General features: G+C 43.2%; 1 protein-coding gene across 1 annotated transcript; it reads left to right on the forward strand.

Moving 5' to 3' along the window:
• The first annotated feature begins 24 nt into the window (after positions 1-24).
• On the forward strand, positions 25-10,950 carry ATPAF1 (ATP synthase mitochondrial F1 complex assembly factor 1). The gene is made up of 9 exons (XM_031050898.2): positions 25-234; positions 1,219-1,327; positions 1,868-1,918; positions 2,630-2,692; positions 4,456-4,506; positions 6,313-6,360; positions 8,379-8,474; positions 9,044-9,151; positions 10,044-10,950. Exons 1-9 carry the CDS (start codon positions 44-46, stop codon positions 10,242-10,244), a joined length of 918 nt encoding a protein of 305 aa, XP_030906758.2. The 5' UTR covers positions 25-43; the 3' UTR covers positions 10,245-10,950.
• The last annotated feature ends 2,667 nt before the right edge of the window (positions 10,951-13,617 follow it).

Raw genomic sequence — 13,617 nt, forward strand, 5'->3', positions numbered from 1 at the left:
AGCGCTGAGGGGGCGGGGCGGAGCGCTGAGGGGGTCGGCCGCCATGGCGGGCCCGCTGTTTCAAGGCTACGGGCTGGCGGCGGCCTTGCGGAGCCGCGCTGCTCTCCGCCCGCTGGGGCTGCTGGTCCCACCGAGCCGGGGGGTGACCGACCTGGGGCAGGGGCACGGGGAGGCATCGCTGGAGGAGAACCCCTTCTACGGGAAGTACCGGCATAAGATTCAGGAGCTGCGGAGGTGCGGGCGGCCTGCGGATATGGCTGCGGATGGGCCTGAGGGGAAGGAAGGGCAGCAGGGAGACCGCGGTGGAGGGGCTAATTTCTGAGAATAGGGGTACTGGGGGAGCTGGGATTTTGGGAAGGAAGTAAGGAAGTAATTTTTAGCTTTGTGCCCTAATGAGAAAATTAACTAGTTAGGCCAAATGCTGCCTGGAAGTAGGGTGAGGCTTGGAGCAACCTGCTCTAGTGGAAGGTATCCCTGCCCAAGGCAGGGGTTGGAACTGGATGAGCCTTAGGGTCCCTTCCAAGCCAGACCAGCCTGGGATGTATGCTGTTGTCCCCAAGTTGGTGAGAGTTGTCTCGCAGTGTGGTGTGCAGCTCTGGGGCCTACAACATAAGAGGGACGTGGACCTGCTTGAGTGAGTCCAGAGGAGGCCACACAGATGCTGTGAGGGCTGGAGCAGCTCTGCTCTGGAGCCAGGCTGAGAGAGCTGGGCTGGTTCAGCCTGAAGAGAAAGCTATGGGGAGACCTTAGAGCAGCTTCCAGTGACCAGAGAGGGCCTATGAGAAATCTGGAGAGGGGCCTTTTACAAGGGCCTATAGTGACAGGACAAAGGGGAATGGTTTTAACCTGACAGAAGGGAGATTCAGATGGGATACTAAGATAAAAATACACTGTGAGGGTGCTGAGGTGCTGGCACATGTTACAGGAGCTGTGGCTGCTGCATCCCTGACAATGTTCAAGACCAGGTTGGATGGGGCTTGGAGCAACCTGCTCTAGTGGAAGGTGTCACTGCCTGTGGCAGGGATTGGAACTTTAAGGTCCCTTTCAACCCAAACCAGTCTGGGATTCTGTGGCCAGTTGGTAAGAGAGCTTTAGTAACAAGAAATTAAAAATGTAAGTTACAACATTTACAACATGAATCACTGCCACAGTAACCATTGTAAAGAACCAAATGATGTTCATCACACAGTAATTTTAACAGTCCTTTTTCCAATTCAGATCCAGTCCAGATGTGTTTGAATCCCGTATGGAAAAAAGAACTGAAGTGAAAAAGCAGCCTGTGGGATACTCCAATCAAGGGGAATTTATCAGATGCATGGAGGAAAAGGCAAGGGCAACTTTCTTTGTAACACATGTATTAAAGCTATAATGCCATGTATACAGGACTAGCATAATGCTGTGAACATAAAGTGTTCCCATTAGTGAGGAGCCCCAGAATATCACTCTTCGATAGCTAAAAGTATTGTTCTCCAGTGTGTGATTTTGCTGGTGTTCAGACTAATTTCTGTGCTTGAAGCCTTGTTTAAGTTGCTTAGTTAGTTCCAGATTACTTTAGCCAATGGAGGGACATGATCTTGCATATATCATTTTTTAGGAATGCAAGAAAACTGTTCAGTAATATTGGATCCAAAGTGCACGATAGTTTGCTTTAAATTAATCCGTCCTGCCCTTTAATAATTCATTTGGTTACTCATCTTTCTTCTAATTAATCATTTTATTCAAAATGCACTGCAGTGATCTTCAACTACCTTAAACTTGAGCTCCTACTTGGGAGATTTTTGTCATCAGGCATGTTATGCATGGCAGGGAAGGCAAATAAATGGTATTAAAGCGTCAGCTATAAAAACTAAAGAATGTTTTCTTGCAGGCAAAAGGCTTGGGCTCAAAGACATCAAAGGGTGGATTCACAAAAGACAAGGTAAGGGAAACAAACCTTCATGTTAGGAGAGGACATGCTGGTAAATTAAGGATATAGATGTATTGCTACCATCAGTGCTTCAGCCAAGAGCTTCTTGACATAAAACTGATCTTCCTTATGCTGCAGTTGATGATAAGATTTTAATTTACTGTTGGGATTGTGTTTGATCCTAAAACTCCTGGCGCTCTGCGTTTTTAGTATCCTGTCATTTCTGACACGCTGGAAGTTCCTGCTCTTGTGAGAATCTGTACTGAATGCTCACAGCAATAAATAGAAAGGGTTAAGCTGCCTGTACAACGTGTAAATAGATTTCCAAAGATCAGCCAGCAGAGGGACAAGAGACTGGTTTTACTCTCTTCCACATTTCTTGTATTTTGGCAGACTTACTGTGTAAATATGTCTGAGATGGCTGAAGGTGAAAGGCTGCAGCTCCTCTTGCAGCTTCAGTAGAGATTTGCACAGCTGGAGCAAAGTGTGTTCTGTGTCCTGGAAGAATGTCTCCTATTTACTCAGGGTGTGATCCCCCTTCTCAGTGTGCTACTGCTTATAATTTACTGGTTTCTTTGGCAATTAAGAAGACTAAGTCACGCTGTAAACTGAATGAAGCTGCTCTAGCTTCAGTATGTTCTCTAATTGCATCCATTCATTCTGGATTCTCACTTGGATCAGAGAGCTGCCGTCATGCCACATTCCTTATGCTTTATCTTACAGACACTTGATTCAATTCTGAACGTTGAGATGGTGAAAGAAAAGTCAGCGGAGGAGATAAAACAGGTGATGAATTTAAATGGAATAAAGTTTTCACCACATCTGTGCTTAATAGTAGTCTAGATATGAGGATGGAATTTTACTTAGCCATATTTTAGTTTTCAGGCTATAGATGAATATTGTGTGCAGTTCTGATGTCCTCAACATAAAAAGGACATGGAACTGTTGGAACAAGTCCAGAGGAGGCCACGAGGATGATCAGGGACTGGAGCACCTCCGATACGAAGACAGGCTGAGAAAGTTGGGGCTGTTCAGCTTGGAGAAGAGAATGCTGCGTGGAGACCTCGTAGCAGCCTTCCAGTATCTGAAGGGGGCCTACAGGGATGCTGGGGAGGGACTATTCATTAGGGACTGTAGTGATAGGACAAGGGGTAATGGGTTGAAACTTAAACAGCAGAGGTTTGGATTGGATATAAGGAAGAAATTCTTTACTGTAAGGGTGGTGAGGTACTGGAATGGGTTGCCCAGGGACGTTCTGAATGCTCCATCCCTGGCAATGTTCAAGGCCAGGTTGGATGAAGCCTCAGGGGATATGGTTTAGTGTGAGGTGTCCCTGCCCATGGCAGGGGGGTTGGAACTGAATGCTTCTAAGGTCCTTTCCAACCCTAACTGTTCTATGATTCTATGATTCTGTTTATTAAAAGCACATTGGCAGGCATTTTAATAGTAGAAAATAAAGTTTTTTCCGCATATGTAAGTCCACCTAGGATGTACCCTGGTACATCTGGACTTGATTTCTCAGAAACTGACTCTACTGTAATTCTTATTGGTGCCATTTAATGTGTAGCAGTTGAATTGGTGTTAGGATGCTCCTGTCAGGTCTGAAGCCCAGTAAAGGGAAAACTTAGCAGTGGTTCATACGGATTATACTACATCTATTCTACAGAAATAAAACCAAAGCTTTTGTCACCTTGTACATTTTTTTGCATTCTGTCTCATTTAGGAGCTTGTGTACTGAAGTTGGTTAGGGTAAGAAGGAGGTGGATGGGTCTGTTTCTTTGAAAAAGTGTGAATTGAGTTATTCGTCCTGATATCTGCTTGGCTTTGCGCTGTATTCCCTTTTATCTAGTTATAAGTCACATCTGTTGAACATTTCTGGTGTAGCTTGAGTTGGATCTGGTACTTATTTTCCTTATCAGTCTGTATGCCAAGAAACTATGTAGGCATGATCATTTGAAGGAAAGCAGCACATATGAAGGAGCCTTCTGGCACAACTTGGAGAGCAGAAACCTAGCGGCTTTCCTGATAGCTTGAGAACATTATAGAAGTAGTTACGTGCTCTGCAGGGATGGTGGGCAACCAGTTACAGCAGGGACTGGTTTGATAATTCGTGAGTTCCTTTTGAGTTCCTCTGCTTCTGTTTAGTTGATTAAACATTTTACTGACAATTCTCATTAGTTCTGTAGGACTGGGGAAGAGCAACTGAAAAAGTCCTGAACTCTGGGCTTTTACCTGTGCCTGTCCATTTATTAAGGAGTTTGAGCTTTTATGTAGGTAGTTCTATTCTGCTGTAATGAAGAAAAAGGTTGTGAACACAGGGAAGCATTATGCAAAGACTTGTCTTCTCTTAAATGTTACATTTAGAAGTGTATTGTGTTAGCAGGAAAGTCAGTCAGGTTTGACTGGAAAATGACTTCTCGAAGTGCTTACAAAGGTTAGTTGACAAACGAAATTTCTTTTAAAGCATTTAGTATTACTGCTTTTAACTGTAATGCTTTTATTTAATATTACTGTTTATAACTGTGTACCATCTCCTTTGTTTCCTACAGATTTGGAATCAGTATTTTTCTGCAAAAGACACGGTTTATGCTGTTATTCCTGTAAGTAGTTCTCCTGTAGTTATGCATTTGAAAGACCAGTATGCAAAGCTTTCTTTTCTAACTGTGATTCTGTTGCCTTTAAAAGCAATCATTGAAGGAAAATGAGGTTACAAGAACAAACTTTCTTTCCAGACTCAGTGGTCTTACTGCCCCAAATAAAGGCTAAAGGCTTTTTTTTCCCCACACCAAAAACGTGTACTCCTTTTTTCCCTCATTTACATCAGTCTTAGTAAAGGCAGTACCTTTTTCTGCACATCTGGCTTGAATTTCCAGGCACATTTTATTATGAGTATCAAATACTCTTTGCAGGGCCCTGGTATCTATTAAGGTAGCATTTGTATTTTCACATCATTTTTTCTCAGTGTTGCTTATATCTTTCTTCTCTTCCCTGCAGCCTGAACAGCAAACTCCAGTTGAATAGGGCAGTACTAGAGCACTTGCCTAATGATTTGCATGTGGCTAATCACTTATGACTTACCTTCATACATTTAATATTATTGGCAGTGCTGTCTTTCATTGAGATTGCATGGTTCTTCCTGTGATAAGATCTTGCTTCTTATTACTGGTAGCTTTACCAGATGTTAATTGTTGTTAATCTGCATTAGGCTGAAGGAGGGTTTTTTCACTTTGGGGATTTCTTTCCATTCTTTGCTTCAAAGTCTCTATGTGATTGTGATCTCTTAAATCTGTCTTTTCACATCTGGGCACAAACTGTGTGTTCCTTGAGTTCTTGAAACCTCATTTAGATCTGGGGTCTGATTTGCAATTGTATTTGGCCCTTTGAGCTGCAGCTGAAGTCGGTGGGAAGCTGTATCCTAAATGTATTAAGTATTGTATGCCCTGGATATGTCAGTGTGTGATTTGAAGTTGAGCAGCTTTCTGTTTCAGTTTTCCTGACATGTGGATCTAGTGAAAACAGTTTGACTCACACATTTACTGTAGCAGAAGGCCAAAGCTGGGGACTCCAGTTAAGATGGTGTAGGTCTTTCATTAGTGGGGCTGGCACTGTTCTGTGGTGCACTGTTTTAGAAGAGCTTTGGAAGCTTTTTAAGGCTTTAATGCAAACCAGGTCCTAGGCACATTAGGAGGTAGTTCATGATGTCATCGGGGGGTAAAAAAAACCCCTTTATATCTTTTGCCAGAAGCTTTTTGTTGGCTGGAAGAAAAGCCTTGCCTAGTTCTTGAGTGCTCAAAAGCACGCATGGGGAATTTCATGTTGATGGATGTCATGTGTTTTCTTTCCTGAACACCTTAGACTATTAATACGCTGTGCTGTGAAGAAAGTGCAGACAAAAGGTTTGGGGGAACGTAGAGAACATGTGAATGAGATTACCACGTTTCATCAGGGATGACCAAATGTATTTGTGGCTTTAATATAAACCTAAGCAATAAGTATGTTACTTGAGTAAATATCCAGGCTGCATTTAGTACTGACGAACAGATGACTATGATGTAAAATGCACAATTTGAGGCCAGGGATATGTCGCCCTGCTCAACTGTTGACACCACAAAATGTGGTGGACCTATTCCTCAAAGAGGGTGTAATGTAAGTCTGAAGTGTGGGCCCCCCACCTCCAAGGAATAAAGCTTTGGATCCAGAAAGTTTGCTGCTGTATCTTGGAGACAGCATTGTTAAAACTGGATACCAATGACATTTAGGTAACTAAGAGCCAAATACAGTTTTCCATACACTCATTGTTAGCTGCTCCTGCAGTGAGACCTTCTGTCGATGGATGGAAGTTGTACCCTGTAAAGGTTAATGAGATGATTCTGAATTATTGACTTTCTCTTTCCCCTTCTCCAAAGGCAGAGAAGTTTGATTTAATATACGAGAGAGCCCAGAAATGTCCATCGGTAAGTATGGAAGATACTTGCAGAACGTGGATGTGCAGCTGTAATGCATTTCTCCTCTCTAAAGCTTAATTCATAAACTTTTGACCCTCCTCTATTCAGACTCATTGTATCAGCTCAGTTAGTAAAATCAGTTAGTGTTCATACATTCATCTTAGTGCTCAGATAAAAGTAATAGCTATTTATATATATTAAAGAGTTTGATCTAGCTATCAGATATCTAGATATGAGAGATTCAGGGTTCAGAAAACAAGCACAGAATCTCCGAGGGAATGGATTTAGCTACAAGCTGCTGTTTTCCATGAATTGATGTCTTATGGTTAAGTCTCTTTCATGCAGTGCTATGAAGAGCCAGTTTTTTTAGGCCAGCTTCACTGATATTGCCACATATCTTTCCTTATTGCTCAAAGCGTGCTTGTCTTAACCCAGAGGAGCTGTTGTTGGCTGTAGCTGTGAGTCACCATGGAATCACATCGTGTGTGGGGGGGGAAAGAGGGTTCTCTTGTCTTAATGGCTGCTGTGAGTTGCATCTGTGTGTTTCTGTCGGTGGAGATAATAGGCAGGAGTACCTGAAAGGGAAAAAGACAAGGAATCAACATGTTTGAGTTCTGTCCAAATAAGAGCTGAACCTTGTCATCTGTTAGCTTGCTTTTTGTCATTTTAAATGTGCATAGCCATGCTTTCTTCACCACACTGGTGATATGTGGTAGGTAAATGCTGGTAAGCTAATAAGAGGCGTTTGCATGGAAGCCATCCTGGGCAAGCACCTTGCTATGTCAGTGATGTGTCTCTGCCTCTAAGGGAGTGTGAGTTGTCAAAAAAGCCTATGTATAAGCTCTGCTGCACAGCATTGTGATTCAACAGCTGTGATGGAAAGAAAGAGGGAATTAGGTGTAGCCAAACCCTTTATTAAGGTTTGTAAAATACTCTGTGGGTTGTGTCTTAGGTGTATGCCAGCATGGCAAAGCATAAAATACTGAGAATGCATAATAGGTTTATTTCAGAAATGAATGGATTCCCAAGATTTGGGTTCACTGTTTCTCATGTGGGTTGGTGGATATCTTGTAAGCTTCAATTAGAATATTCCTGTGTGAATGAGCATGTTGTTGCTTTGAAGAAGTTAAGCTACAAAAGAGCAGAACTAACAAGATAAAGGATATCTTTTGTACTGTGCTGCTGGATTAGCATTGTTTTCAGTTGAAAATAAGTTTTTACAGTAACTTGTGCACTGAAGCATGGCCTTTGTGCAAATTTTGCTGTGCTGACACAGAAATTAAACACTTCATTTCCTTATGAAAACAAAGTACCTGGACTTCACTATGTTAGGAGGAGTGCTTTTGCAGATCTGAATGGGAGAGTTTACTGGATAGGTGGATTGGTCCTATATGTTCCACTTACCAAGAGCAAGATCAGCCATATCTGGCTTCCTGAGCTACTTGGAGCGTGGAAAGCTGTTTATAGCTTTAAGTACATTTCTGTACAGTGCATTGGCATTTAGTCAGGTATCCTGTATGTTTTTCTCCTCCTGTGTTGTCCTTCCCCTTGGTGTGGGAAAATGAGCAAGTCTCTAACCTGTGGAGCTTAATAGATTGTAGATCTCTAGAGAGAAAATGCTTGCTGCCTGTTCTGAAACAATTGGTGATATTACAGGATTAAATACTCTGGATGCTCCTTATCTCTTATTTTACCATTTCTCTGGTAATTTTCTAGAAGTGAACAGAAAGGTCAGAGTCTGAATGTTCTCCACTGTCCTGTCATTTCTTTTCCCTGTCTCATATAACACTGATAAAACTATGTGCCAACATATTTGCTAATGAAATAATACTGATAAGGTAACGCTGGTTTATTGTCTGGTTCCTGCTGCCCTATCATTCCTGGTGGAGCAAAGAAACCCTTTTATCTGTTATGGTTCTTTTTGCAAAGCATTTATGCTGGAGGCCAGTATGACATGGGCACTCTTTTGTGCTATGAAAGGTTTTGTTTGAATTGGTTTTACTAACTTTTTAATAATTTCTCTTCAGTTTCTATATGCTTTGCCAAGAAAAGAAGGATACGAATTCTTTGTGGGGCAGTGGTCAGGAACAGAATTGCACTTCACTTCGCTAATAAACATTCAGGTGAGTGGCTGAAATATAAAGTCAAAAAATGGCTTAGGATCCAGCAATACATGCTATCAGCATATTACAGTATTAAATACTTGCTAAATAGTTTAATGAACAGGTTGTCTAGCTTAACTTGAAAAGAATTATTGAGGAAAAACATTAATTATGGGTAACTTTATAAAGGGTAAATTAGTAGGTTTATGGGTATCATGTCTCTCTAAAAGGAGGATGAGGTAGAAGTCACATAATCTCAAAATAGAAGCACAAGCCAAACTCTTCAGAACTGTTTGTGCAAGCTATTTACATTACCAGTCGATGCTATAAGATGAAATGTCATCCTGGAAATTGTGGGTTCTTTTAAATGCAAAACGGTCTTTAGTCAAGAAATCACAGCCTAACTGTAAATACACAGCTTTGTGTAAATACCAGGAATAATAAAGTTTTAATTAGAACTGACCCCTAAGCCCTGGAAAATGACTGCCTCCATAGCAGTTAATACTCAAAGTTTTGTAATAAAGCCTCCAGATCTACAGTAGAGCTGAAGTTCTTCATGGGATGCTAATGGGTTTCTTTCCCTCCTTCAGACCCAAGGTGAAACTGCCCCTAGCCAGTTGGTCCTGTACCATTTTCCTGATCTACAGAAGGAAAAAGGGATAGTTCTAATGACAGCAGAAATGGACTCCAAGTTCTTGGTGAGATAAATACACTCATTGGCTTCCTTCATTTTATGCTGCAACTCCTTGTACAGGTTTGAATTAAAACCAAGTTAAAATTAAGTCTTTAAAAGGCCCTTTCCCAAAGAATGATCTTACAAGATTCCTTTAACCTAATCTACTTAGTACTGGGGAAAGCTAGAAGGGAATCATCAGTCTTTGTTCTCTGGTGATTTCAGCTCATGCATTCTTTTGTTTTGTTTGTTACTTTTGTGTTTTCTTACTCATAAAAGCAAATTGAACTGAAATGTGTTGCTACCTGCCAACAAGTTAGAGAAGTGTTTCGAATACTGCTTGTCAAATCAGGAGACTTCCAGTGCTTCTTGTTTCCATGCACCTTTGCTCTTTTCTCTATATGTGGGGGTGCTGTTACTTGCATATCTGCAATAGTACAGTGCTAGCACTAATTGTACCAGGGATTGCACTGGTGGAACAAGATAACTAAAGCATCCCATCTCTAAGTGACCTACTTACACCAGTTCTAAAGCAGTGTGCAGAGAACTCATTGGTGATGCATTTGCCCTATTGTGTCTCTTGAGTAAACAATCAATTTTTGCAAATAGGTCAACCATAAGAAGGGAAAGATGAGACTTTGGTGCATCTCCAGTGTCTTAGAGCTTGCAGGGATCATGAAAGATGTATTTGACCTCTGAGGTGTATGCTCAGCAGGAAGGTAGTTTAAATGCATGGTGCTCAAGCGTGTAAGTAGGTCAGGAACAAGAGGGAGGTGGTTTAAGAGATTTGCTAAATTAAGGTGGCTTGGCATTGAGTCACTCAATGAGTGGGACTGCAGCTGCTGAAGAGTCTTTTCAAAAAGGATACCCAAACACAAGCCCTGAGGGTAACACACACTCTTTGTTTTAACTCACAGGTGGTGCATGAAGCACAGTGCTTGGCGAATCAGGTGCAGCTTTTCTATGCAACGCATCGTTCCGAGACCTATGAACTAGTGGAGACCTTCAACCACAGATCTAATGAATTTAAATATATGTCAGTTATAGCAGAGCTTGAGCAAAGTGGGCTTGGAAGAGAACTGGGACTTGGTCAGGTTTCTGACAAGTCACAGAAGTGACCTTGCAGGGGAAGTGGGCCAGCAGCAGTGAGGGTTTCCTGCATGGGGTGGTGCTTTGTCTTTTGGTTTACAGATTTGGTTTGGATATAGAAAGGATCTGGAGACATCCTGGGACTGTCAAGCCTGTCTGGCACTCATGAAAGGTGAGGACTTGGGCCATCTGAACAACCGTAATTGCCAAAATGGAGCCCTGTAACTTCATCAGAACAAGCCATTTTCCCATCCTCTGACTTACTGCTGTGTGCTGTGCTCTTGAAATCTGAGGTGACAGAACAGAAGCTCTGTAACAGGCTGCACTGACATCAGGAGAGAACCAACAACCAATATTTCTGCTCAGTAAATGCATTTTAAATGCCCTCTGCCATTATAATTGCATGGTCCAGTGCTTTTTAATCTGTGTGGAATTTATACAGGCTTGTCCACCAAGAGAGTAGGGCTGATGGTCTAGAACAAATGCCTCTTTGTTACTTTGTGAGGTTCCTTACACAGATGTGTACTGTGGCCTGTTTTTCTCAGGATTGAAAAATAGAGTGACTAGATTTGTTCTGGGAATTTTGTGCTTATTATATACACTCATTTCATCCTGTTGCTGTGTTTCTATCTTAGAGGTGTTTTTCTTGAGGTGCAGGATATGATGTACACGGTTTTATTCTTTTATTCTATTCAAGGAATAAAAACTATTAAAATCTATGTTTTTTTAATAGTGTGGAGGAATGATGGCCTGTTTTATAGAATGAACCTTTTGCAGACTGGCATCTAGTCAGCCAATGGTATTTGAAGGGACAGAAACCAGCACTTGTTCCCATTTCAGGAAAGGCACTATCCATATTAAAAGCGAGATGGACTGGCATAGTAGCAGTTAGTGAGCCACTCACCAGCTTCTCAAATGCTGAGTGACCTCTCGTGGAAAAGATGTATTGGTGTGCATAAAATGAATGTGCATAGCTACTGTAACATGGCAGTGTTGTTGGTAAGGTTCTGGCTTTACAGACTGCAGCAGGTTTGACTTTTCAAACCTGCCTTCAACAGAAGGATCCCAAAACATTCATGCTTGAGCTTCTCTTGTCTTCATTCCCAGCAGGGGCAGCCAGTGCAGCTGGGCAAGGGTGTACTGAGTAGTGTGATATGTAACCTGTGCCTGGATTACCAGCACATCACCACTGCACAGGCAGGCAACAGAGGACAGCCAGGAGCAGCACTACAATATTTCCCATGTCCACATCAAATCCCTGCCATTAACTTGTCCTTAGCACTAATTATCCATTATGTCCAGGCCATGTTGTGCATTCCCATCAGCCTGCTGAAGCTGGCAGGCATTCCCTCCTCGGCCAGAGGAGTGGAGGCAAGAAGGGTACACAGCTTGTCTCTGGGTTACAGGAAGGCAGTTTTTGGGGCAGGGCTGGTATCAGATTTTCTGTGCTATCCTTAACCATGACCTGATTGGGAAGTTTGATTAGTTACAAGGGTCTCTGACAATCTGTTTGCCAGTGGAATTGTAGGACCTTTTTGCTGTTAATACTGTTGATCTGTGCTTTCTTAGCCCATTCATTGGACACACACATCGTTCAGCCAAGCATTAAAGGTAGATAGTAAGGTTTTAGTATTGGGAACTGTTTTAGCACCGACTCATATACATGTTTTCCTGCAATGCACACATTGGAATGGTTTTTCAGTAAGTCCCAAAGTGGAAAGACAAAAGTTGATCATATTGCCTGCAGCTGTTCTGCAAGAGGCATTTTCCGTCCCTGGCAGAAGTGGAATGGACTGATGAAGGAAGCAAGGGCTTTCTTCTGCAGGTGAATTCACATGCCTTAAAGTGCATACTGTAACATGTTTCCTCCTTGTACCAAGGTGAGACCATGTGGCACAGAAATGACTGACGTGGTGTCAATGCTCTGGTGCTGTACTGTGTCTCACTGAGGAGCAAAGAGCTTGCCAGACTTGGATGTGTGTGCAGTGGCAGGGAGATAGCTGAGAGCTTAGGAAACTCAAAGCTATGTGTCCTCCTGGCAGGTATTGTGCTTGTGCCACAGTTTAGGACTTGCCCAGCGCATTTGGATTTGTGCTGACTGCTGCTGTGTTGGTGATGGGGCTGAAACTGGGATAAAAACTATAATCCTGTGTCCCACTGAATGCTTGCTATAAGGGGGAGTAAGTCAGCTGAAGAACCAGCTCCACAAACCATCTGTGCTGCAGAAACAGGCCATGGTGTGATATGGCTGCGTAGCTGCTGCAGTGCCCAGAAGGCACTTGTCCCAGCTGCCTGATGTAGCCTAAGCATGAGCTGGCCATGAGGTTGGGTACCTTCAACCCACAGTGTGGACACGGACCCCTGGGTCCATCTCTTGCTTTGTGTAACTTTGCAGCTACACCAGTTTTAAGCCACTAAAATCAATGCAGGATTTGTAAGATGTGATGTGCTCAGGCTCTGCGTTGAGCCTAAAGGCTGGTGAAAATGCTGCTAGTCTTGGCATGAGAAGGTAACTGAGAGACTTGTGCTGTACAGCCACTAGAGGGAAGATTTGTCTCATTCTGAGCTCCCACACAGCTTGCATGAGCCTGTTTGCTCAGCTTTGTGAGCTTGGGGTGAGTTTTGTGCTAAAACCCCATTTAGATGCCTTGGCTGTTCCTATATGGTTGATAACGTGGTGGGATGCACTAAATTAGACCAACAGTTCCCCAGCCTGCTGTCCTCGATCCTGGATGAGCTGCCCTGGGGGTTTCCAGGTAGCTTTGCTGATGTCCACTTGTGGACCAAGTTCTTCCTGAGCTACTTGTGTTTGTCTTAAATAGTCCTCAAGTGGGCATATTCATGGAGGGGAAGCCCAAGTCACCCTGTTGCCCCATGTAGGCTCAAGAGCCCTGCAGCAAGGACTCTGCAGCTAAACCAAGTGCTGTAGGAGCCACTGCCTTCCCTCACTGCTGTCTATCGTCTGCCTCCAGCTGGAGGAAAACCCCAAGGCCAGGGATGTAGCAGCAGGTCCTGCTAGGAACAGTGGAGCAAGGTTTAGTGCCAGGCTCCTTGTTAACAGCATCTCAAACTCCTGTCACTCCCAGGAGATATCCCCCTCTGTCAGCAGGAAACCCAGCGCCATCCTGCTCCCTAGGGAGACACCCTGGATTGTGAAAGGCAGCTGTCACAGCAATCAAGGAAGCGCAGACTGAAGGATGGTGTTCCTACCCTCACTTAAAATCCTGATTCCAGTGCCTGTATTTTTCCCTGCGCCTTAGCAAATGGCAAGACTCCAGTGCCCTCGGATCTGCAGCTGAGGAAGTTCTCACTCCCTGTTGCTGAGCTTGCACAGGACTCAGTGGAGCAAGGAGTGGGAACTGGCTGTTCCTGATGCTGCATAACTGATGTAAACTTTAATGG

This window comes from Melopsittacus undulatus, chromosome 6 (genome assembly GCF_012275295.1).
Source record: "Melopsittacus undulatus isolate bMelUnd1 chromosome 6, bMelUnd1.mat.Z, whole genome shotgun sequence".
In the NCBI taxonomy this organism is placed as follows: Eukaryota; Metazoa; Chordata; class Aves; order Psittaciformes; family Psittaculidae; genus Melopsittacus; species Melopsittacus undulatus.